The sequence below is a fragment of the Pleurodeles waltl genome, chromosome 10 (genome assembly GCF_031143425.1).
Source record: "Pleurodeles waltl isolate 20211129_DDA chromosome 10, aPleWal1.hap1.20221129, whole genome shotgun sequence".
Taxonomy (NCBI): Eukaryota; Metazoa; Chordata; class Amphibia; order Caudata; family Salamandridae; genus Pleurodeles; species Pleurodeles waltl.
This window is the reverse complement of record NC_090449.1, coordinates 401,072,438-401,098,807: the sequence shown is the minus strand read 5'-3', so window position 1 is coordinate 401,098,807 and position 26,370 is coordinate 401,072,438. Positions and strand designations below refer to the sequence as shown.

The 26,370-nt window shown below is 48.6% G+C and overlaps 1 protein-coding gene across 2 annotated transcripts in view; it reads right to left on the bottom strand.

Annotated features, from left to right (window-relative positions):
• Nucleotides 1-26,370, bottom strand: part of CRAMP1 (cramped chromatin regulator homolog 1) — a 982,369-nt gene that overhangs the window by 648,090 nt on the left and 307,909 nt on the right. For both annotated transcript variants that reach the window (XM_069210635.1, XM_069210634.1), the window contains exon 8: nt 19,821-19,944. In XM_069210635.1, the coding sequence (XP_069066736.1) occupies nt 19,821-19,944 (124 nt within the window). The remainder of the gene's footprint in view (nt 1-19,820; nt 19,945-26,370) is intronic.

Genomic DNA, 26,370 nt, shown 5'->3' with positions numbered 1-26,370 from the left:
CAGCCAACAGCTCCAGAAGTTTTGGTATGACCAAAAGGCTGCACTGGTTGAGTTCCAACCAGGGCAGAAAGTCTGGGTTCTGGAGCCTGTGGCTCCCAGGGCACTCCAGGACAAATGGAGTGGCCCTTACCCAGTGCTAGAAAGGAAGAGTCAGGTCACCTACCTGGTGGACCTGGGCACAAGCAGGAGCCCCAAGAGGGTGATCCATGTGAACCGCCTTAAGCTCTTCCATGACAGGGCTGATGTCAATCTGTTGATGGTAACAGATGAGGATCAGGAGGCAGAGTGAACCTCTCCCTGATCTTCTGTCATCAGACCCAAAAGATGGCACAGTAGATGGAGTGATCTACTCAGACACCCTCTCTGGCCAACAGCAAGCTGATTGTAGGAGAGTCCTACAACAGTTTCCTGAACTCTTCTCCTTAACCCCTGGTCAGACACACCTGTGTACCCATGATGTGGACACAGGAGACAGCATGCCTGTCAAGAACAAAATCTTTAGACAGTCTGACCATGTTAAGGAAAGCATCAAGGTGGAAGTCCACAAGATGCTGGAATTGGGAGTAATTGAGCGCTCTGACAGCCCCTGGGCTAGCCCAGTGGTCTTAGTCCCCAAACCTCACACCAAAGATGGAAAGAAAGAGATGAGGTTTTGTGTGGACTACAGAGGGCTCAATTCTGTCACCAAGACAGATGCCCATCCAATTCCAAGAGCTGATGAGCTCATTGATAAATTAGGTGCTGCCAAATTTCTAAGTACCTTTGACTTGACAGCAGGGTACTGGCAAATAAAAATGGCACCTGGAGCAAAAGAAAAGACAGCATTCTCCACACCTGATGGGCATTATCAGTTTACTGTTATGCCCTTTGGTTTAAAGAATGCCCCTGCCACCTTCCAAAGGTTGGTGAATCAAGTCCTTGCTGGCTTGGAGTCCTTTAGCACAGCTTATCTTGATGATATTGCTGTCTTTAGCTCCACCTGGCAGGATCACCTGGTCCACCTGAAGAAGGTTTTGAAGGCTCTGCAATCTGCAGGCCTCTCTATCAAGGCATCCAAATGCCAGATAGGGCAGGGAACTGTGGTTTACTTGGGCCACCTTGTAGGTGGAGGCCAAGTTCAGCCACTCCAACCCAAGATCCAGACTATTCTGGACTGGGTAGCTCCAAAAACCCAGACTCAAGTCAGGGCATTCCTTGGCTTGACTGGGTATTACAGGAGGTTTGTGAAGGGATATGGATCCATTGTGACAGCCCTCACTGAACTCACCTCCAAGAAAATGCCCAAGAAAGTGAACTGGACTGTGGAATGCCAACAGGCCTTTGACACCCTGAAACAAGCAATGTGCTCAGCACCAGTTCTAAAAGCTCCAGATTATTCTAAGCAGTTCATTGTGCAGACTGATGCCTCTGAACATGGGATAGGGGCAGTTTTGTCCCAAACAAATGATGATGGCCTTGACCAGCCTGTTGCTTTCATTAGCAGGAGGTTACTCCCCAGGGAGCAGCGTTGGAGTGCCATTGAGAGGGAGGCCTTTGCTGTGGTTTGGTCCCTGAAGAAGCTGAGACCATACCTCTTTGGGACTCACTTCCTAGTTCAGACTGACCACAGACCTCTCAAATGGCTGATGCAAATGAAAGGTGAAAATCCTAAACTGTTGAGGTGGTCCATCTCCCTACAGGGAATGGACTTTATAGTGGAACACAGACCTGGGACTTCCCATGCCAATGCAGATGGCCTTTCCAGGTTCTTCCACTTAGAAAATGAAGACTCTCTTGGGAAAGGTTAGTCTCATCCTCTTTCGTTTGGGGGGGGGTTGTGTAAGGAAATGCCTCCTTGGCATGGTTGCCCCCTGACTTTTTGCCTTTGCTGATGCTATGTTTACAATTGAAAGTGTGCTGAGGCCTGCTAACCAGGCCCCAGCACCAGTGTTCTTTCCCTAACCTGTACTTTTGTATCCACAATTGGCAGACCCTGGCATCCAGATAAGTCCCTTGTAACTGGTACTTCTAGTACCAAGGGCCCTGATGCCAAGGAAGGTCTCTAAGGGCTGCAGCATGTCTTATGCCACCCTGGAGACCTCTCACTCAGCACAGACACCCTGCTTGCCAGCTTGTGTGTGCTAGTGAGGACAAAACGAGTAAGTCGACATGGCACTCCCCTCAGGGTGCCATGCCAGCCTCTCACTGCCTATGCAGTATAGGTAAGACACCCCTCTAGCAGGCCTTACAGCCCTAAGGCAGGGTGCACTATACCATAGGTGAGGGTACCAGTGCATGAGCATGGTACCCCTACAGTGTCTAAACAAAACCTTAGACATTGTAAGTGCAGGGTAGCCATAAGAGTATATGGTCTGGGAGTTTGTCAAACACGAACTCCACAGCACCATAATGGCTACACTGAAAACTGGGAAGTTTGGTATCAAACTTCTCAGCACAATAAATGCACACTGATGCCAGTGTACATTTTATTGTAAAACACACCCCAGAGGGCACCTTAGAGGTGCCCCCTGAAACTTAACCGACTATCTGTGTAGGCTGACTAGTTTTAGCAGCCTGCCACAAACCGAGACATGTTGCTGGCCCCATGGGGAGAGTGCCTTTGTCACTCTGAGGCCAGTAACAAAGCCTGCACTGGGTGGAGATGCTAACACCTCCCCCAGGCAGGAATTGTCACACCTGGCGGTGAGCCTCAAAGGCTCACCTCCTTTGTGCCAACCCAGCAGGACACTCCAGCTAGTGGAGTTGCCCGCCCCCTCCGGCCAGGCCCCACTTTTGGCGGCAAGGCCGGAGAAAATAATGAGAAAAACAAGGAGGAGTCACTGGCCAGTCAGGACAGCCCCTAAGGTGTCCTGAGCTGAAGTGACTCTAACTTTTAGAAATCCTCCATCTTGCAGATGGAGGATTCCCCCAATAGGGTTAGGATTGTGACCCCCTCCCCTTGGGAGGAGGCACAAAGAGGGTGTACCCACCCTCAGGGCTAGTAGCCATTGGCTACTAACCCCCCAGACCTAAACACGCCCTTAAATTTAGTATTTAAGGGCTACCCTGAACCCTAGAAAATTAGATTCCTGCAACTACAAGAAGAAGGACTGCCTAGCTGAAAAACCCCTGCAGAGGAAGACCAGAAGACGACAACTGCCTTGGCTCCAGAAACTCACCGGCCTGTCTCCTGCCTTCCAAAGATCCTGCTCCAGCGACGCCTTCCAAAGGGACCAGCGACCTCGACATCCTCTGAGGACTGCCCCTGCTTCGAAAAGACAAGAAACTCCCGAGGACAGCGGACCTGCTCCAAGAAAAGCTGCAACTTTGTTTCCAGCAGCTTTAAAGAACCCTGCAAGCTCCCCGCAAGAAGCGTGAGACTTGCAACACTGCACCCGGCGACCCCGACTCGGCTGGTGGCGATCCAACACCTCAGGAGGGACCCCAGGACTACTCTAAGACTGTGAGTACAAAAACCTGTCCCCCCTGAGCCCCCACAGCGCCGCCTGCAGAGGGAATCCCGAGGCTTCCCCTGACCGCGACTCTTTGAATCCTAAGTCCCGACACCTGGGAGAGACCCTGCACCCGCAGCCCCCAGGACCTGAAGGACCGGACTTTCACTGGAGGAGTGACCCCCAGGAGTCCCTCTCCCTTGACCAAGTAGAGGTTTCCCCGAGGAACCCCCCCCTTGCCTGCCTGCAGCGCTGAAGAGATCCCTAGATCTCCCATTGACTTCCATTGAAAACCCGACGCTTGTTTCTACACTGCACCCGGCCGCCCCCGCGCTGCTGAGGGTGAAATTTCTGTGTGGGCTTGTGTCCCCCCCGGTGCCCTGCAAAACCCCCCTGGTCTGCCCTCCGAAGACGCGGGTACTTACCTGCAAGCAGACCGGAACCGGGGCACCCCCTTCTCTCCATTCTAGCCTATGTGTTTTGGGCACCACTTTGAACTCTGCACCTGACCGGCCCTGAGCTGCTGGTGTGGGGACTTTGGGGTTGCTCTGAACCCCCAACGGTGGGCTACCTTGGACCAAGAACTAAGCCCTGTAAGTGTCTTACTTACCTGGTTAACCTAACAAATACTTACCTCCCCTAGGAACTGTGAAAATTGCACTAAGTGTCCACTTTTAAAACAGCTATTTGTGAATAACTTGAAAAGTATACATGCAATTTTGATGATTTGAAGTTCCTAAAGTACTTACCTGCAATACCTTTCGAATGAGATATTACTTGTAGAATTTGAACCTGTGGTTCTTAAAATAAACTAAGAAAAGATATTTTTCTATATAAAAACCTATTGGCTGGATTTGTCTCTGAGTGTGTGTACCTCATTTATTGTCTATGTGTATGTACAACAAATGCTTAACACTACTCCTTGGATAAGCCTACTGCTCGACCACACTACCACAAAATAGAGCATTAGTATTATCTCTTTTTGCCACTATCTTACCTCTAAGGGGAACCCTTGGACTCTGTGCATGCTATTCCTTACTTTGAAATAGCACATACAGAGCCAACTTCCTACACCTAGTTATAGTCACTTCTTAGGTTATCCATGGTTACTGTATGAGAATTCTTAGAACCATAATCTATTGACAGTCAATGTGATTATATCTTGATATTGTGTTGTTTAACCTTTTGCTTCCTACAGGTCTCCTTCCCAGCTGTTCCCTACCAAATCCCCTTTTCCCCCACTTGGGCTCTCTCAGGCTCTGTGATATTTCTATCTGAGCTTTGGAGCGGTCTACTGGTGGACATGTTGGGAACGTGCGCAGGCCCCGAGGATCTGGTCTCCCTGACACCTCCCCCCAGGAACTGTTGATTTTTGCAATGTCCACTTTTAAAATAGCTTATTGCCATTTTAACCTATACTGGGTATTTTACTGCTTTAATTCAAAGTTCCTTACTTATCTGTGTGGAGTAACTTGCATTTTATGTATTTACTTCAAATCTTGAATCTTGTGGTTCTAAAATAAATTAAGAAAATATATTTTTCTATATAAAAATTATTGGCCTGGAGTTAAGTCTGAGTGTGTGTTCCTCATTTATTGTCTGTGTGTTTCCAACAAATGCTTAACACTACCCTCTGATAAGCTTACTGCTCGACCACACTACCACAAAATAGAGCATTAGTATTATCTAATTCTGCCACTATCAACCTCTAAGGGGAGCCCTTGGACTCTGTGCACACTATCTTTCACTTTGAGATAGTATACATAGAGCCAACATCCTACAGTCCTTTCCAGCACCACCCCACACCCACATAACCAATGAAGAGTTGATTGTCCACCTGGAAGTCTTTGGTATGATTAAGGTAGAATGCCAATGCTCTTTTTGGATCCAGACGAGGGAGCCTCTCCTCTTCATGAAATGGATATTGGGGGCGGGGTTGGGGTAAAAAGTCAGCAAGGTGGATAGGCCTACATGAAGGGGTGTGAACACTTTGGGTAAGAAAGAGGCCTTGGTCCGAACCACCACTTCATGAAGATGGACAGAGATAAAAGGTGGCTTTGAAGAAAAAGCTTGCAGCTCACTCACTCTACGAGCAGAGGTGATGGTTACAAAGAAGGCTGTTTTTAAAGCAAGAAGCGACAGAGGACAATTATGAAGAGGCTCAAAAAGGAGCACACATAACAAAAGTGATCACCAAATTCAAATCTTACTGAGGCATAAAGAATGGGGGTAGGCATGAGACCCTGGAGGAATTTCCCAACAATGGGAGATTTAATCAAGAGGAGTTGACCTGGAAGTGTGAGAAAGGCAGACATGGGGTACCCAAAGCAGAGCCCTGCTGTGCAAGAGAGAGTACAAACAAAAGAACCTCAAACAGAGGTGCAGAAAGGGGATCAAAAGACTTATTGGTACACCATGCCACAAATTTGTTCCAATGACAGGTGTATAATGTTTTGGTGGAGGGACGCCTGGCTGCCAAGATAACATTACGGACTTCAGGAAGAAGGTCAAAAGCTGTTAACTATAGCCACTCAATCTACATGCAAGAAGGCGGAGACTGGACAGGTTTCTGTGGAGAACTGTCCCCTGCTGTTGCGACAGAATATCCTCCCGAACAGGCAGTCTGAGTGGAGGATTGATGGCCATACTCAGAAGCTCAGCATACCATACTCTTCGGGCCCAGTCCGGGGCCACAAGAATTATTTGAGCCTGGTCGTCGTTCTACTTCTTGAGAACTCTGCGCAGAAGTGGTATTGGTGGAAAGGCGTATAGGAGACCTGAATTCCACTCAAAACAAAAAGCGTTGCTGAGCGAGTGCCATTTCAGAAAATCTACACGCAAAAAAGCTGACAATGAGTTTTCTCTGTGAAGGCGAACAGATCTAAACAAGGCTCTCCACACTGCAGAAAGAGATCTTGCTCTACCCCCGGACGGTGGAGGTGGAGGAGGGCTGAAATGCGGACTCAGGGACCAGTCCGGATGAACCAACAAGCGGGCTCAAGTCTCACGATCCTGGGGGACACAGAGACACCAGTGGTGCTCTTGTCATCTGTCTGGGGCATCCGGGTGCAGAGGACTGTCTGGGTTTCTGTCACCGAAGGCAGTCACGGCTGAGGAGGACCTACAGAAAGAGACTGCAAATGTCAGAGTAAAGGGTGAAGTGGGGAAACCCATGGTGTATTTTGTCTACGGAAAGGCTGGGGACCAGTTTGGCACCACTGACCCACTTTAGCACGGGCTGAGAGGCTCGGGTGCAGTGGGGCTGTCTGCCTGTGGCTTTGGTGGTCTGGAGTCGTCATTAGCAGTTCTTTTGTGTCTGCAAGGATGCAGGGGAGCAGCTCCTCTATTCCACAGGAGTTCCCTTGTGCTTGGGTGAAGGATGGCAGTCTTTTGGAAGTTTCAGCAGCTGGAGGACGAGGAGACATTGGCACAACTGTCAAAGTTGGCAGGCAGACTGGCTGGTTTTGCGCAGAGTCTGCCACCGGCTTTCAGTTCTTGCTTTTGCCTCCCTGGAGTGCCTGTCTTCTTCATGTCAGCAGAATCCAATTTCTGGTGCCAAGGGCTCCCCTAAATAATTTAGGGGTGTTTCAGGGTGTATAGAGTAGTAGCCAATGGGCTACTTACCCCTGGGGTCACTACACCCCCCCATATGACCACCTCCTGTGGGAGGTGGACATAACCCTTTTCCAGAATTCGTAATTCTGCCATCACCAAGATGGGAGACTTTCAAAAGCTGATCCAACATCAGTCAACTCACCTAACAGGTTGGACTGATCTGAGAGGTGGACACGCCTCTCCGATGTAGGAAGCTGGCTCTGTATATATCAATATGAGATATAGGGGGTTAATACAACTTTGGAGGAGGTGTTAATCCGTCCCAAAAGTGACGGTAAAGTGACGGATATACCACCAGCCGTATTACGAGTCCATTATATCCTATGGAACTCGTAATACGGCTGGTGGTAAATCCGTCACTTTACCGTCACTTTTGGGACGGATTAACACCTCCTCCAAAGTTGTAATAACCCCTATAGTGTGCACAGAGTCCAGGGGTTACCCAGAGGCTTGACAGAGGCAATAATAGATAATACTGATGCTCTATTTGGTGTAGTGTGGTCGAGCAATTAGGCTTATCAAAGGGCAGTGTTAAGCATTTGTTGTACAAACACAGACAATAAGAGAAACACACACTTAATGACTTAACTCCAGACCAATAGGATTTTTATATAGTAAAATATGTTTTCTTAATTTATTTCTAGAACCACAAGATTCAATCTGCAGGTGAGTACCTTAAATTAAAGGTACTATACATAGGTATAATCAGGACTTTGAATGGAATCAACAATGTACACATTTTTTCTTAAAATGGCAAAAAGCTATTTTAAAAGTGGACTCCGTGCAATTTTCAACAGCTCCTGGGGGAAGAAAGTACAGTACAGTTTTGGAGGTAAGTACCCGACTTACAGATTCGGTCTCTGGGGCATAAGTAGCCCACCGTTGGGGGTTCAAGATAACCACAAACACCCAGCACCAGCAACAAAGGGCCAGTTAGGTGTAGAGGTCAAACAGGAGCCAAAATAACGTGGGCCCCTATAGAGACAGGGGGTACTCCTGTTCCAGTCTGCTTGCAGGTAAGTATCTGCATCCTTGGGGGCAGACGAGGGGGGTTTAGTAGAGCACTGGAGAGGTCCCTAGTGGGCACCAAACATGCACCCTCAGCGGCACAGGGGCGGCCGGGTGCAAACAGGGAGTTGGGTTCCCAATGGACCTCTACAAGAGGACCCCGGGAATCACTCAGGCGCTGCAGGTAAGGCACAGGGGTGCTCCTCCAGCAAGCCGATTGGACAGGGAAGAGGGCCGCCTATTTGTCACTGCTGCACCGGTGGTCGGTTTCTCTAGAGTATGGGGGCTGCAGTGCAGTGCTTCTCCAGGTGTCGGATATCTTTGTCCCAGGCAGTTGCGGTTAGGGGGGTCCTCGAGATTCCCTTTGCAGGTGTCGTCGTGGAGGGGTGGAGGTCAGCCCAGGGTGGACACTTAGTCGGAATCGCCTGGGGATCCTCTCTCGATAGTTGGGCCACCTGGACACGGGTCGTGGGCGTCGGGTGCAGAGTGGTTTTGGACTCACGCTTCTGGAGTGAGGCGAGAGTCCCTTCGAAGGAGTTTCCTTTTCTTCTTGTTGGAAAGGTCTGCTGTGCACAGGAGTTTCTTGGTACTCGGTGATGCAGGCAGTCCCCTGGAGGCTTTTCAGGGGTCGCTGGTCCTGTAGAACGCGTCACTTTTCTTTTGCAGGGTCTTTGAAACAGGAGACGGGCCAGTAGAGCTGGGGCTGAGTCAGTTGTTGTCTCCTTTTCTTGTCCGCAGGGTTTCAGCTCAGCAGTCCTTTTCTTGAGGATGTCAGGAATCTGGTGAGCTGGGTTCAGGGGGGGGCTTAAATTCTAAATTCAGGGGCATGTTAGGTTCAGGGGGCAGTAGCCAATGGCTACTGTCTCTGAGGGTGGCTACACCCTCCTTGTGCCCACTCCCTTTGGGGAGGAGGGCACATTCTTATCCCTACTGGTCCTGATCCTCCAAATCAAGATGGGGGATTTCTCAAGGAGGGGGTCAATTCAGCTCTGGACACCTTAGGGGTGGTCCTACCTGAGGGGGTGACTCCTACTTCTTTTTCCTAATTTTCCCCTCTGGACTTGCCGCCAAAAGTGGGGCGGTGTTCGGGGGCGGGCATCTACACTAGCTGGAGTGTCCTGGGGCACTGTAATCCGAGGCTTGAGCCTTTGAGGCTCACCGCCGGGTGTTACAGTACCTGCAGGGGGAGGTGTGAAGCACCTCCACCCAGGACAGTCTTTGTTTCTGACCACAGAGTGTCCAAAGGCACTCACCCCATGTGGTCAGAAACTCGTCTGGAAGTGGAAGGCTGGATAGACTGGTCAGCCTTTCACTAGCAGTTGGGTTAACATACAGGGGGCATCTCTAAGATGCGCTCTGTGTGCATTTTTCAATAAATCCCACACTGGCATTAGTGTGGATTTATTGTGCTGAGAAGTTTGATACCAAACTTCCTAGTATTCAGTGAAGCCATTATGGTGCTGTGAAGTTCGTAATGACAAACTCCCAGACCATGTACTTAATATGGCTGCACTGTACTTACAATGTCTAAGAATTACACACTGTAGGAGCATATTGCTCATGCAGCTATGCCCTCACCTGTGGTGTAGTGCACCCTGCCTTAGGGCTGTAAGGCCTGCTAGAGGGGTGACTTACCTATGCCACAGGCAGTGGTTTGTGGGCATGGCACCCTGAGAGAAGTGCCATGTCGACTTAGCCTTTTTCCCCCGGCAGCACACACAAGCTGCAAGGCAGTGTGCATGTGCTGAGTGAGGGGTCCCCCGGGGTAGCATAATACATGCTGCAGCCCTTAGGGACGTTCCCTGGCCACAGAGCCATTAGTACCATGGGTATCTTTTCAAAGGGACTTAACTGTGTGCCGGGGATGTGCCTATTGTAGGGAACAAAAGGTACAGTTTTAGGGAAAGAACACTGGTGCTGGGGCCTCAAATCAAAGTTGCCATCAACACTAGATAAAAAGTGTGTGTGTGTGTGTGGGGGGGGGGGGGGGGGAGGGGGGACCATGCCAACAGTGGCATTTTCCTACATCCAACTACTAATTTTCCCGCCTGTTCGGGTGCCAAATGGGTCCTGGGGCAGGGGTTTAGTATCCCCTCCTTCGGTGGAAGCCAGATCAACATATCAAGGGCAGTAGGCTTCTTTGAAGCCCCCTGCCCGGGAATGCAGATTCACAGGTCATCCTGTTGTGAGGGGTGTGTCAACAACCATGCCACTCAATCTTGGCTTCTGTCACCCCAGAGCAGTGGCTCTCATCCCTGGGGGTTAGAATCTGGTGGTGGCAGGCTAGTTAGAAATAGTCAGCCAGCACGCAGGTATATAATAAGTTTTAATGGGGCACCTCTAAGGTGCCCTCTGGGTGCATGTATTAATATTAATACATCCATCACTGGATTCAGTGAGGGTTTATTGATATGAGATGTTTCATACCAAACATCCCTATTTTCAGTGAAGCCATCATGTAGCTGGTTAACTAGTACTGACCAGTGTCCAGCACATGTACTTAAAATGGCTTTCCTGGGCACTTACTAGGTCTAAGAATCAACAATGACATAGCAGGGGCATATCAGCTCTTGCAGATATGCCCTCACATGTTATATAATGCACCCTGCCTTGGGGCTGTAAGACCTGCTGTTTTAGGGGATAGGACACAAAAGCTGTGTGCCATCTCGTGTTTTTACTTTTAGCCGCACCAAGATACGTAGCCCGCAATGGCAGTCTGCATGTGCTAGGTGAGGGGTACCTGAGGGTGGCACAATACATGCTGCAGGCATTGCGGACCCCTCCTTGGAATCCATGCCCTAGGTAACAGGGGTACCATTTACCAGGGACTTACACGGGTACCAAAGGAATTACAAATTGGGGAACAACAGCAAAGTTTTAGGGAAAGAGATGGGAGATGGAAAATGGTTTATTAGTAGTGACCTACCACTAGCTTTAAAGCTACAAACACAATAAAAGATTCAGGGGGTTATTACAACTTTGGAGGAGGTGTTAATCCATCCCAAAAGTGACGGTAAAGTGACGGATATACCACCAGCCGTATTACGAGTTCCATAGGATATAATGGACTCGTAATACGGCTGGTGGTATATCCGTCACTTTACCGTCACTTTGGGGACGGATTAACATCTCCTCCAAAGTTGTAATAACCCCCTCAGTCAGGGTCTCAGAAAATTATTCCCTTTCTCAACCCCTGGTTGCTAGCAAGGCACAGGCAGGCTTAACTTAGGAGACAGGTGTATAAAGCATTTTTTTAAAACAATACATTAAATAAGTAAGATACACAAAATAAACATCCAACACCAATTTATAAAAATAGGAAATATTTTCATCTTTAAAATTACACCAAAACAAATACAATCCAATTTCGGTAACCTGAGATATTAATTTTTAAAGAGCCTGCTTGACTCTCAGTTCGAGGCCCACCTCCACGGGCAGGCTTCTGCCTGCGCCTCATCCCTGGTTGGCTAGTGGTCATCTGCAAGTATAGTCTGTCTCTCTCTACTGCCTTTTACTTCTGTTTTTATTTCCTGTCTTTTATTCCGTTTTTCTACCCTTGTCTCTTTTCTTTCCCGTCTCTGTCCCGCATTTTTCCATGCATTGCTGCTGACCATGCGGCCCGCCCCCTCCCACCCAGCCTTGCAAAGTGCTTTTTCCGCACTCCCGGCTCCCAGCTGACCAGACCACGCCCCCCCCCAACCTCCCTGGCTCCCTTCCCTTCTTAATGGCAGCCACTGTGCGGCTGTGTAGCTGGCATGTTGAAGGTGTGACAAAGGCAAGCCTGTCTATGGCCGTCCGTGCCTGGACAGTGGCCAGCGCCATCTACCCTGGTTCTCGCCCCATTCACCGGTTTGACGCCAGCACTCTATGCGCCCTTATTCCAGGAAGATCCTCAGCCTGCCACCGAGCCAACCCCAGGAACACTCATGGACCTTTTTCTTGCAGTGCCTGCTGCAGAACCCTCCAAGGACAATCTCATGATTCCGCACCAAGCACGGACGGCCACCTCAAGTGCATAGTCCTCAACACACGCTCCCTCGTCAAGCATGCAGTTGAAGTCTGGGACCTCCTCGACTCAACAGCCCCGGACGTCGCCTTCTTCACGGAGACATGGATCACCCCCACCGCTGCCCCAGATATCGCTATGGCCATCGCAGACAACTACAAAGTCATCCACAAGGACAGACCCAACCGGCCTGGAGAAGGCACTGCCATAGTCGACAAGAACAACCTCCATCTGATAATCACCACCGAGTTGCAGTCTCAGTCAACTTACGAACACCTACACTTCCAGATTCAGACCAACCTAAACACCTCCCTCCGGGGCACCTTCATGTACAGACCGCCCAGAGCCCGATCCCATTTCTGCAAAGACACTGCCAACCTTGTTGCCTCCCCAAGTGCTCACCTCCTACGACTACATCCTATTTGGCGACCAACTTCCACCTTGATGCCCACGATCACCCCAACACCACAAACCTCCTGGACAACCTCACAACTCTAAGCCTCAAACAACTCGTCAACATCCCCATCCACAGAGCCGGAAACATACTCGACCCCATTTTCTCAGCAGGGGACAACATCACCATCTCTCACACCTCCAAACACCATTGGACTGACCACAAGTGCGTCCACTTTACCTACACAAAGAACACCACACGCCACTTTCACCCACCCCCCCAATGCCCCCAGCAGATGCTGGGGCAAAGTCACGGAAGCAAAACTCACCAACGCTCTCAACCACTCCCTCCCACCGGACGCCAATGAAGCCACACGCAATCTACTCCGCTGGGTATGGAGCTGCGCCAACAACATAGCCCCTCAACTAAGGAAAACAACAGAACATCGACAGAGCAAAACACTGAAATGGCTTACGGCAGACCTTCAGGAATCCAAGCGCTCCTGCAGGCGAATGGAATGGAATTGGAGGATCAGGAAATCAAACTAAGAACGCACAGCCTACAAAAATGCACTAACCACACACCATCAGAACATCTGAGCCGCTTTTTAACCACGCCTCAGCACCAGCACCGACAACAGCAAAGAGCTCTTCGCCATCATCAAAGAGTTCACGAACCCCGGGACAGACAACTCATCCATTCCCTCCCTCCCTCCCAAATCCTCTGCAACGACCCCGCCACCTTCTTTCACCGAAAAATCCAGGACATCTACAAAGGATTTAGGAACCAAAACCCACCGGCATCGCTCACCATCAGGGACTTAGCACTGCACCAGATACTGAACTCCTGGACTCCTATCACCAAAGAGGACATCCAAAGACTGATGAACTATATCCACATGGAAGCACCTTCAGACCCGTGCCTTCATCATATCTTTAACCTGGCCAGCGCCACCATAGCACCGGATCTCTGCCGAAATATCAACTGATCCTTCTTGTCCGCCGCCTTCCCCTCAGACCAGAAGCACGCTGAAAGCAACTCACCAAATTCCTCAACACGCTCAGTTTCCTGGACCCATCCCAATCCGGATTCAGAAGAAACCACAGCACTGAACCGCACTCTTAGCCACTGACGACATGCATCATACTGGATCACAGAGGCACAGGCGCACAAATACTCCTCAACATCTCCGCTGCATTTGACACAGTTTCCCACTCCACCCTCCACAACAGACTACACAACGCTGGCATTCAAGATAAAGCACTTGACTGGATCAGGTCCTTCCTCACCAGAAGAACACAGTGTCAGACTATCATTGTTCACGTCAGAACCCAAAGCCATGTTGCAGAGTGCCCCAAGAATCTTCACTCAGCCTGACGCTTTTCAACATCTTCATGGCCCCGCTTGGCAAGATCATCAAACAACATGGGCTAAACATAGTCTCCTACACTGATGACAACCAAATGATCCTCTCCCTGTCCGAGGACTCTGCAAAGGCCAAGAGAAATTTCCACAACAGGATGAGAGCAGTCGCCACCTGGATGGAGGCCAGCTGCCTCAAACTCAACTTGGACAAAACAGAGATCCTCATAATCGGCCCTACCCCTTCTGCCTGGAACAATTCCTGGTGGCTCACAACTCTGGGAAACGCCGCCACCCCCACGGACGACACACGCAACCTGGTCATCATCCTGGACTCCTCTCTATCCATGACCCGCCAAATCAACGCTTTGTCATGCTTTCAGACCATCCGACTAGTGCAGAAGATTTTCATGTGGGTTTCCTCTGACACTAGGAAGACAGTCACCCACGCACTCGTCATCAGCAAACTGGACTACAGCAACGCACTCAATGCTGGCATCTCCAAGAAACTTCAATCAAGACTATATAGTCCAGAATGCAGCAGCCAGACTCATCCTGGACGTCCCCCGACACAGCCGCATCTCCCCCCACATCAGAGACCTACACTGGCTCCTAGTCAACAAGTGCATCACATACAAACTCCTGATCCACACCTACAAGGCACTGTACAACATAGGACTGGCATACCTCAACCACGGCCCCTTCTTCTAAGTACCCAACAGACAACTCCACTCCTCCCAGCTCACCCTTGCAGCCGCACCCAAGATCCGGAAAAGCACAGCAGGAGCAAGATCCTAAATCATACCTGGCAGCCCGGACATGGAATACACTACCTCTCAAGCAGATCGCATCACTGAAGCAGTTCAGTAAAGACCTCAAGACCTGGCACTTCAACTGAGCAGCACGCCCACAAACAGCGCCTTGAGACCCTATGGGTGATTAGCCGTGATTTACAAATCTATGATTGATCCAGTTTCTCCTGAGCTGGCAAGCAGATGGGAACCCCCAGAGTAATGGGGTGCAGGGGGCTACCCTCTGGGATGATCACTTCCTGCAAAGTGCGCAAATATCAATCCCAGGAAGTAAACAAACAGTTAGGAGCGCACCTGCCTAACATCCCAGCAAATAATCTGCCCCGTTGCATCATGATAAATGTAGTTTCCTCAAAAAACGAACTCAGTTACTTTTAAATATTTCACCTCTAAGTAGGTGCAGCCTTTGCTGTGCATCTCTGGACACATGTGTTTCTGGGTTAATCCCTTCTTCAGCAGAGAACAAATTTGCGGGGTGCTGGAAATGCTGCCATTAATCATCCGGTTTCAATACCTCTTCACTGGCATGCAGTGCCTGCTCCAGAGCTCGTCAGCCCAGTGGCTCAAGGGAGCCTTTTTAAAGTCACAAACAGTTAGGAGCGCACCTGCCTAACATCCCAGCAAATAATCTGCCCTGTTGCATCATGATAAATGTAGTTTCCTCAAAAAACGAACTCAGTTACTTTTAAATATTTCACCTCTAAGTAGGTGCAGCCTTTGCTGTGCATCTCTGGACACATGTGTTTCTGGGTTAATCCCTTCTTCAGCAGAGAACAAATTTGCGGGGTGCTGGAAATGCTGCCATTAATCATCCGGTTTCAATACCTCTTCACTGGCATGCAGTGCCTGCTCCAGAGCTCGTCAGCCCAGTGGCTCAAGGGAGCCTTTTTAAAGTCACAAACAGTTAGGAGCGCACCTGCCTAACATCCCAGCAAATAATCTGCCCTGTTGCATCATGATAAATGTAGTTTCCTCAAAAAACGAACTCAGTTACTTTTAAATATTTCACCTCTAAGTAGGTGCAGCCTTTGCTGTGCATCTCTGGACACATGTGTTTCTGGGTTAATCCCTTCTTCAGCAGAGAACAAATTTGCGGGGTGCTGGAAATGCTGCCATTAATCATCCGGTTTCAATACCTCTTCACTGGCATGCAGTGCCTGCTCCAGAGCTCGTCAGCCCAGTGGCTCAAGGGAGCCTTTTTAAAGTCACAAACAGTTAGGAGCGCACCTGCCTAACATCCCAGCAAATAATCTGCCCGTTGCATCATGATAAATGTAGTTTCCTCAATCCCAGGAAGTACTATTCTTTCAAAACCTAAGATGGAGGAAACCCATCCTTGGAGTTAAGATCTGGCTCAGCCATCCCACTGGTGTGGCTTATTTCCCTTAACACTTCCCCTCCAGTCCCTCTGCTAATCTAATCACTCGGACTCCCATCTGGCTAGGGTGGCTGGAAGAGGAAATGAACCTGTGTCCTGTCCTAAGTCTCATATTCCCTTTGAAGACCAGTTTGACCACCCAGCCCCCTTCCATTCTTTTGCTCTGCAGGTTTGAGATCTCCCCTCACCACATGTTCCATCGTCACAATTCAGGCCACCTCACACCTCATTAAGGCAGCTTGGCTCAGCCTGGCAGAGACAGGGCAATCAGAGAGGAGAAGCTGAAAAGCTGGATTTTGGCTTAACAGAAAAGCAAGTTCTTTAACTTCTTTTCTGGAATAATAATAATAAATCTAATAGTGGCAAACTGTTGCATTTATTCTAACTATCATTTTAAGTCCAAGAATGGAAATTGTAGCCCATTTCTAGTGAATGCTATACTTTAAGTTTATAAATGTTAGCCTATAGAGCTACTGTACTAAAATGGGGGAAAACAACATTGGCAGTGTTGCCCTCACCAGGGCACATAACACATTTTATACTGTGCCTGCTTATAGTTACAAGGCACCCTACAACCCCTGGGGCACCTTTAACTTCAAAGTCGAATTTGCAAATAATTTACTCTTAAAAGTAGCCTCAAAAGCAGGGCTACCTTTAAAACGACAACAGGCACCACAGCAGTGCACATCTAAGTGCATTAAATCCACTAGGCCTATTAACCTATTATAAACTAGGAACTTACACAAAAGGTTGTCACTGCAATTACAATTGTGCCTAATTTGCATACACTTTCTGGTTAGCAGAGCCCAGGGCACCCTCACAGTCAGAAAACCAGTATCTAGTTGTCAGAAAGTGGGAGAATTGTAGGGGGGGGGAGAGGAGAAGGCCAACAGAAATACCTGATTCATCACACCTGTTCTGGCAGGGGTGTTAGCAGACCCCTCCCAACAGGATGACCTGCAAATCTGTATTCCAAGGCAGAGCATTTCAAAGAAGCCCACTGCCCTTGATATGTAGATCTGGCTTCCCTCAAAGGAGAGGGTGCAGACCCCCTGCCCCAGGGCCCATTTGGCACTTGGACAAGTGGGAAAATAAGTAGTCAGAGGCCTGCCCACCTCTCAGGTCAGTCCCTCCCTAAGGTGAGCTGCCTGATATGGATACAACTTTTTAGAGTCTGCAATCATGTTGATGGCAAGATTAGGAACTCTGGGACAGGGTTATGCCTACTTCCCACAGGAAGTGGTCATATAGACGGTGGAGTGACACCATTGGCACAAGCAAATCAGATCCCATTGACCTGAAGGACACTCCAGAGACCGATAACTGAAGACCAGTAACAGACTCAGCGTAAACCCTGCCAGCTGACTTCGACAATCGTGCAAAAGTTGCATCGTCCTCCAGCTGCTCAAACTTTCAAAAGCCCAGGGTGACTGCCAGACTTCATCCTAGCACAAGGACCTCCTGTGGAGTAGCAGAGCTGCTCCCCTGAATCCTTGCAGGTACACAAGAAATGCTAAAGCGGATTCCGGATCGCCAAAACCAGACACTGGACAGCACCACTGCACCCTAACCTCCCAGCCAGTGTTGAAGTGGGCCAATGTTTCCAGTCTGGTCCCCAGCCTCTAACGAAGCAAAGTCCATCATGCCCCCCCCCCCACTTCAATCTTCAAGCTGGAGCCTACAGCCTCTTTCTGCAGGCTCCCCCTGAACTGCAACTGCCTCTGGAGAAGGAAAGCTTGACGCGGTCCACTGCACCTCTGCACCCGTACCCCCCAGACTGAAGAAAAGAGGACAACTAGTGTCCCAGTGTCCCCAGGCTTGGGAGACTCAAGCTCACCTGTTGGTTCAGCCAGACTGGGACCCAAGTCTGCGCCTGCAGCCTGTGTCTATGGGCCCCCCTCCGCACAGACTGCCTCCAGTGATGGTCACCCGACAATACAAGAACACACTGCACCCCGAACCCCAGACCTAGAAGAAGAGGTTCACTGGTGTCCCTACGTCCCTGAGCATGGCAAGAACGAAACCCACTTGCTGGTTCACCCTGACTGGATCCCCAGTCCTAGTCTGCAGCCCCTTTTAAACTGGACTGATCATCACTGATGAACATTGGGCACCAGATGCTGTACTGCACCTCAGCACCTGGCCGCCCCAGTGGCGCCCGGAGTGACCTGTTAGTGTGGCCTTGGACCTTATCCCATACCTAACTTAAGTCCAGGAGATTGGTCTCTAAGTCGCTGTAATATACCTGTATGCCATACTTATTTTTCCTCTGTAGGATAACATTGCTGCATCTGAAAAATGCACGGTCGACTTTTGAAATCTGAAAGTATTTGTCTTGACTGATTCTGGTGTCAAACATATATAAATATGCTTGTCTTATTTGTACATTGCTGTGGATCTCCTTTTTGAGGCCTGTGTCTCACTTACTGACTATGTGTTTAGTTGCAGATTTCTAACACTCTTTTCTGATAAGCCTAAGGCTGCTCGGCCACACTACCCCCTACAAGAGCATCTTGGGATTGCTAGAGCAAGCCTAGACCACTAGTAAGGAAACTCCTGGACGGTTTGCACGGTACAGCTAATTTTGATACACATATGAAGAGCCAGCTTCCTACAAGCTCCTCCGCTCATCTCTCGAAGGATAGGAGTCTCAGAAGTGTCTTAGAGTGCTGCAGAGGTGTATTTTGGCACAGACCTTAGTTACAATGTTTTCAGACCCAAAAGGTGGTGTCCTTTGGACGAGGAAGCATTGAAGTAGGGGGTGGATGGTGTCTGGCTTCAAAGCTGCATCTCTGCTCTGACAAGTGTAGAGGGCGGCAATGGACCAGAGGCCATCTTCTTTGCTAGTTCAAAGGTAGATGTTAGACTCCATCAGGAATGGTGCTGTTCACAGGTTTGGGGAAGTTTCTTAGGATGTGTCTTTACCCCATGGCTGAGGTCTGTACTCAAGGACCGCAGAGAGTTCTATGTATGTAATCCTCATAGCACTGACTCTGGAAGGTGTATCTGCTCTTCACTCGAGGCTTTTGAAGACACAATCTTGGGGCTTGGCATGTATTCATTTAACGGTGTGCTGGTGGAGCCTGCCATCTTTTCTTGACAGCAAGGGAATCTTGCTCTCTAAGAAACAGCAAAGAATCTTGCTCCCTAAGAAGATTCTGCATCTGTGAATGTGCTCATGATCTGTCCCTTCGGGTACCTTAGCATTTTATTGCACGGATGGCCAGGCAGAAGTTGCATGTGAACCCCAGCTGCTCAAAAGAGAGAGTAGTTACAGACCTCATGCTGATTAGTTGAGATATTTTGCAATACAATGTGGGCAAAAACAAATGGAAGTCTATCCCATCTGCTGTCATTCTCCAAGGCCAGGCGCCCTGTAAAAGTAATGAGACTGATCTGAGTGCCATGCACTGGTTCGGGAGCAGATGGAGTGGGTTCCAGCGAATGCAATTTTTGTCTTTCGCCGGAACAGACCAATTGAAGCAGGGCCCAAAGTCACTACAAGCAAACACGTTGCTGTCAAAGCCAAATCCGATGGTGGCCACACACTGTGAACCAGCAGAAGAGTTACTCTATAAGCTGTGACAAGAAGCTTCTTTGAGGAAAAGCAGCTTGTAAAGTTCCCTTTAGCTACAGCCACATATCCTGAAAACACATCATTATTCTCTAGACAATGACAACTAACGGTGGAAAACTCCTATGCGCTCACCTTCACTAATGCTTTGAAAACAAAATCATGCAGAATTCAATTATTAACAACCTCAAAACTAACAGTGTTTGTTTTTCCTGAAATGATCATGCCAATTACGTATACCTGATGCGTGGATTCTGGGCAAGGCTCTGTACCCGTGCCCATGCATGGTTGTTCCGTGGCTGCAGCTCGACAGGAACCTTCAATGGGAGCCTAACTGGTTTCTGATCTTCTTCATCACTGACCCCTAAGAATGCAAACATAGTTCGAACCAGGTTAGCCAGTATTTTCGAGAACAGTCACAAAGAGTTCCACAAGATGAACAAGACTTTCAGCATGAACATTTATGTCCCCAAACATGGGCAGGAAAAAAAGGCATTAATGTTTATCTTCCAAGAAATCAGGCAATGTTAATAAGTTCTTATGTTTGAAAAGGCTAGGTCCTAACTTTTTCCACTGAGATTTTAAAAAGTCGCCTCCGGCACTAGTTCTGATTAAAATTGTGGTTATGATGGAAACATTTTATCTCAAAATTATTTAAAAAAAGTAATCACCCATATGTACAGTTTGGCATCTAGTAGATTATATTGCAAGATGTTCAGAAGCACAACTTGTGCAAGATAAACAGATTACTTACCTTGCGTAGAACTCTTCATGGTTCGGCTTCCTCACCTTATGAATTCCCACAGATGCTAGACTCAATCTAGAACTTTTAACAGCAATTGATACCCAGGGCCAATAGGTGGTGCTGTAAGTTTCCACGGGGGGCCTCTCTCTACCCCCACCCCCAATGAAGAAATTGCATGGAGTCATATATTATGTCACTAATGTGTCTGGGCGTCTGTTTTCCTCTGAAACTCTTCCACGCGCTCACATGCTGATCGGCAGTGACATTTTAAATGAGCGTACAGAATCCAATTTGGGACCTTATTTACCCTAAAAGTCCACTCCACCAAATGGGGATAGAGTATCCATCAGAAACAGAGCTACAGAAGAAAAGTAACTTGTTGTCCTGATGGATAATTCTAACCACAGATCATTCACCTTTTGCACTTGCATGAGGAATTACCGAAGGCAGAAAAAAATAAACAATCCTCCCTACAGATTTGTCAGGACTGAATGCCAGGCAAAGGTGTATACCAAAACCCTTGTCTGCAGTGTGACAGATGTCCAACACTTAAACACCTTTAGCCAACACCATGGAGGCAGCATTTTTACAGAGGTGGAATGAGTCTAAACACCTTCAGAAGATTCTTTTGTTGCCAGGTGCATAGCATGTTTGTATACACATTCTCCTAGACAAGATTAGTTTCTCAACTGCCTCCACCCTGTTAGCACATTCAAATCTGATAAACAAAAATGGCCATCTACCTGGTGATAGTGCACTAAATGTAAAAACTAGGGGTTCTTCTAAGGTCCAATAAGTGAAGCCTTCGCCCTTCTTAAATGGATTTGGCACAAAAAAAGCAGAAAGTGGAGGACTGTGCCACAAGGAGCAGTTGGGCCATTCTCAGAAGAAAGCAAACACAAGTTTGTGTTATGCGGTTCTGTAAGGAAATGCCTCCTTGGCATGGTTACCCCCTGACTTTTTGCCTTTGCTGATGCTATGTTTTGAATTGAAAGTGTGCCGAGGCCTGCTAACCAGGACCCAGCACCAGTGTTCTTTCCCTAACCTGTACTTTTGTATCCACAATTGGCACACCCTGGCATCCAGGTAAGTCCCTTGTAACTGGTACCTCTGGTACCAAGGGCCCTGATGCCAGGGAAGGTCTCTAAGGGCTGCAGCATGCCTTATGCCACCCTGCAGACGCCTCACTCAGCACAGACACACTGCTTACCAGCTTGTGTGTGCTAGTGAGAACAAAATGAGTAAGTCGACATGGCACTCCCCTCAGGGTGCCATGCCAGCCTCTCACTGCCTATGCAGTATAGGTAAGACACCCCTCTAGCAGGCCTTACAGCCCTAAGGCAGGGTGCACTATACCATAGGTGAGGGCACCAGTGCATGAGCACTGTGCCCCTACAGTGTCTAAGCCAAACCTTAGACATTGTAAGTGCAGGGTAGCCATAAGAGTATATGGTCTGGGAGTCTGTCATGCACAAACTCCACAGCACCATAATGGCTACACTGAAAACTGGGAAGTTTGGTATCAAACTTCTCAGCACAACAAATGCACATTGATGCCAGTGTACATTTTATTTTGAAACACACCCCAGAGGGCACCTTAGAGGTGCCCCCTGAAACTGTATCCAACTATCTGTGTAGGCTGACTGGTTCCAGCAGCCTGCCGCACTAGAGACATGTTGCTGGCCCCATGGGGAGAGTGCCTTTGTCACTCTGAGGCCAGTAACAAAGCCTGCACTGGGTGGAGATGCTAACATCTCCCCCAGGCAGGAGCTGTAACACCTGGCGGTGAGCCTCAAAGGCTCACCCCTTTGTTCCAGCACCGCAGGACACTCCAGCTAGTGGAGTTGCCCGCCCCCTCCGGCCACGGCCCCCACTTTTGGCGGCAAGGCCGGAGGAAATAATGAGAACAACAAGGAGGAGTCACTGGCCAGTCAGGACAGCCCCTAAGGTGTCCTGAGCTGAAGTGACTAACTTTTAGAAATCCTCCATCTTGCAGATGGAGGATTCCCCCAATAGGATTAGGGATGTGACCCCCTCCCCTTGGGAGGAGGCACAAAGAGGGTGTACTCACCCTCAGGGCTAGTAGCCATTGGCTACTAACCCCCCAGACCTAAACACGCCCTTAAATTTAGTATTTAAGGGCTTCCCTGAACCTAAGAATTTAGATTCCTGAAACTACAAGAAGAAGAGGACTGCTGAGCTGAAAAACCCCTGCAGAGGAAGAACAGAAGACACCAACTGCTTTGGCCCCAGACTCACCGGCCTGTCTCCTGCCTTCCAAAGAAACCTGCTCCAGCGACGCTTTCCAAGGGACCAGCGACCTCTGAATCCTCTGAGGACTGCCCTGCTTCGAGAAAGACAAGAAACTCCAGAGGACAGCGGCCCTGCTCCAAAAGAACTGCAACTTTGTTTCAAGTAGCAGATTTAAAGACCCCTGCAACTCCCCGCAAGAAGCGTGAGACTTGCAACACTGCACCAGGCGACCCCGACTCGACTGGTGGAGAACCAACACCTCAGGGAGGACCCTCTGGCGACTCCGAGACCGTGAGTAACCAAAGTTGTCCCCCCTGAGCACCCACAGCGACGCCTGCAGAGGGAATCCCGAGGCTCCCCCTGACCGCGACTGCCTGAACTCCATTTCCCAACGGCTGGAAAAGACCCTGCACCCGCAGCCCCCAGCACCTAAAGGAACGGAACTCCTGTGCAGGAGTGACCCCCAGGAGGCCCTCTCCCTTGCCCAGGTGGTGGCTACCCTGAGGAGCCCCCCCCTTGCCTGCCTGCAACGCTGAAGAGATCCCTTGATCTCTCATAGGAAACCATTGAAAACCTGACGCGTGTTTGCACACTGCACCCGGCCGTCTCCGCGCTGCTGAGGGTGTACTTTTTGTGCTGACTTGTGTCCCCCCCGGTGCCCTACAAAACCCCCCTGGTCTGCCCTCCGAAGACGCGGGTACTTACCTGCTGGCAGACCGGAACCGGGGCACCCCCTTCTCTCCATTGAAGCCTATGTGTTTTGGGCACCTCTTTGACCTTTGCACCTGACCGGCCCTGAGCTGCTGGTGTGATAACTTTGGGGTTGCTCTGAACCCCCAACGGTGGGCTACCTTGGACCCAAAACTGAAACCTGTAAGTGACTTACTTACCTGTTAAAACTAACATTACTTTACCTCCCCCAGGAACTGTGAAAATTGCACTGTGTCCACTTTTAAAACAGCTTATTGTGTTTTATGTAAAAAGTATACATGCTAATGAAATTATTCAAAGTTCCTAAAGTACTTACATGCAATACCTTTCAAATGAGATATTACATGTAGAATTTGAACCTGTGGTTCTTAAAATAAACTAAGAAAATATATTTTTCTATAACAAAACCTATTGGCTGGATTTCTCTCTGAGTGTGTGTTCCTCATTTATTGCCTGTGTGTATGTACAACAAATGCTTAACACTACTCCTTTGATAAGCCTACTGCTCGACCACACTACCACAAAATAGAGCATTAGTATTATTTCTTTTTGCCACTATCTTACCTCTAAGGGGAACCCTTGGACTCTGTGCATGCTATTCCTTACTTTGAAATAGCACATCCAGAGCCAACTTCCTACACCACTTTTAAAATAGCTATATGTGTTTTATGTAAAAAGTATATATGCTATTGTGATTATTCAAAGTTCCTAAAGTACTTACCTGCAATACCTTTCAAATTAGATATTACATGTAGAATTTGAACCTGTGGTTCTTAAAATAAAAGAAGAAAAGATATTTTTCTATACAAAAACCTATTGGCCTGGAATTGTCTCTGAGTGTGTGTTCCTCATTTATTGCCTGTGTGTATGTACAACAAATGCTTAACACTACTCCTTTGATAAGCCTACTGCTCGACCACACTACCACAAAATAGAGCATTAGTATTATCTCTTTTTGCCACTATCTTACCTCTAAGGGGAACCCTTGGACTCTGTGCATGCTATTCCTTACTTTGAAATAGTGCATACAGAGCCAACTTCCTACAGGTTCTTATTATGGTAATAAGACTGCATGTTTTTAGGGCGGCAGCACCACCGCATGTGGGTGACTGAGTCAATTCCACACCATATGGAAGCTGTCAGCCTGATTCCTGCTTAGCTTGCAGTGCCTCACCCATCCCTAAAAGGGAAAGGTGATTTGTGGCAACCTGAACATGACATTCTAATTCCTCAGAGAAGTTGTGGTGAACAGATCATACCCCTTTCCCTCTGTCACAAAAGACTCACACATGCCAAGGCAGAATAAGAGATGTAAAATGGATTTCAATGCATTTATTGAAGCAATTGCATCCTAGTATAAGAAGCATGGGCTGCGATAACAAGCCAGATGAAACAGAAAACTGTGATCATCATTAAGATTAGGGTAGAGAAGATAAACAACCCCACCATCTTTGTATGGTCCTAAACTCCAAAGAATTCCTACCTACACCCAATGTGTCTAAAATCTGAGAGCTCGGCAGTAGTAACCCTTCTGCCTATCCAGGTCTAAGAGAAGGACCCTAAACCCACAAAACCCTGTTCCTCTTGATCCAGAAGTGTAGGGTCCAAGACCTAAATAGAATAAGGATATCAAACAGCCATCTTAAAGTAAGTGTAAAATAAAACATACATAAAAACACATCAGTGGAGATGGAATCCAGGATAGACCCCCCTTTGGATAGACGATAAAACCATTAGAACCTCGATCAAAAAGTGGAAGGAGCACATGCGATTTGTTGTTTCAGCCCATGTCCCAGCCGTGGAGGCAGCATTCTGTGCTGTGCCAGATGTTGGAGCACCAGGACCACTAGATCCACAAAGGATGGCTCAATGAAGGCATCACATAGCAGCCACAATCTCATAGGCCAGTTCCAGCAATGAACCTTCACCAAGAACATTATCAGATTAATGTCCAGAGAAAGTACGCCGCAAAGAAAGACAATTCCAGTGAGTGTTTGAAAGGACAATGGAAGATGGGCTGCACACATCAGAGAAAGTATAATTTCTTATTTGCAGCTTGTAGAATTTTCTAGATTCACATGCTGTGCACTATTCCGCCATCTAGTGGTTGGGTTTGGAACTTTCTACTATTTCACCAAATAATTAGCTAGTCTTCTTTTCCTACCTTTCCTTATTGGTGGGCGTCAACTCCATTTGGTGTCTCCTTGTGACATCATCCTACTTCCCCCGTGTAAGGAAATGCCTCCTTGGCATGGTTGCCCCCTGACTTTTTGCCTTTGCTGATGCTATGTTTACAATTGAAAGTGTGCTGAGGCCTGCTAACCAGGCCCCAGCACCAGTGTTCTTTCCCTAACCTGTACTTTTGTATCCACAATTGGCAGACCCTGGCATCCAGATAAGTCCCTTGTAACTGGTACTTCTAGTACCAAGGGCCCTGATGCCAAGGAAGGTCTCTAAGGGCTGCAGCATGTCTTATGCCACCCTGGAGACCTCTCACTCAGCACAGACACACTGCTTGCCAGCTTGTGTGTGCTAGTGAGGACAAAACGAGTAAGTCGACATGGCACTCCCCTCAGGGTGCCATGCCAGCCTCTCACTGCCTATGCAGTATAGGTAAGACACCCCTCTAGCAGGCCTTACAGCCCTAAGGCAGGGTGCACTATACCATAGGTGAGGGTACCAGTGCATGAGCATGGTACCCCTACAGTGTCTAAACAAAACCTTAGACATTGTAAGTGCAGGGTAGCCATAAGAGTATATGGTCTGGGAGTCTGTCAAACACGAACTCCACAGCACCATAATGGCTACACTGAAAACTGGGAAGTTTGGTATCAAACTTCTCAGCACAATAAATGCACACTGATGCCAGTGTACATTTTATTGTAAAATACACCACAGAGGGCACCTTAGAGGTGCCCCCTGAAACTTAACCGACTGTCTGTGTAGGCTGACTAGTTCCAGCAGCCTGCCACACCAGAGACATGTTGCTGGCCCCATGGGGAGAGTGCCTTTGTCACTCTGAGGCCAGTAACAAAGCCTGCACTGGGTGGAGATGCTAACACCTCCCCCAGGCAGGAGCTG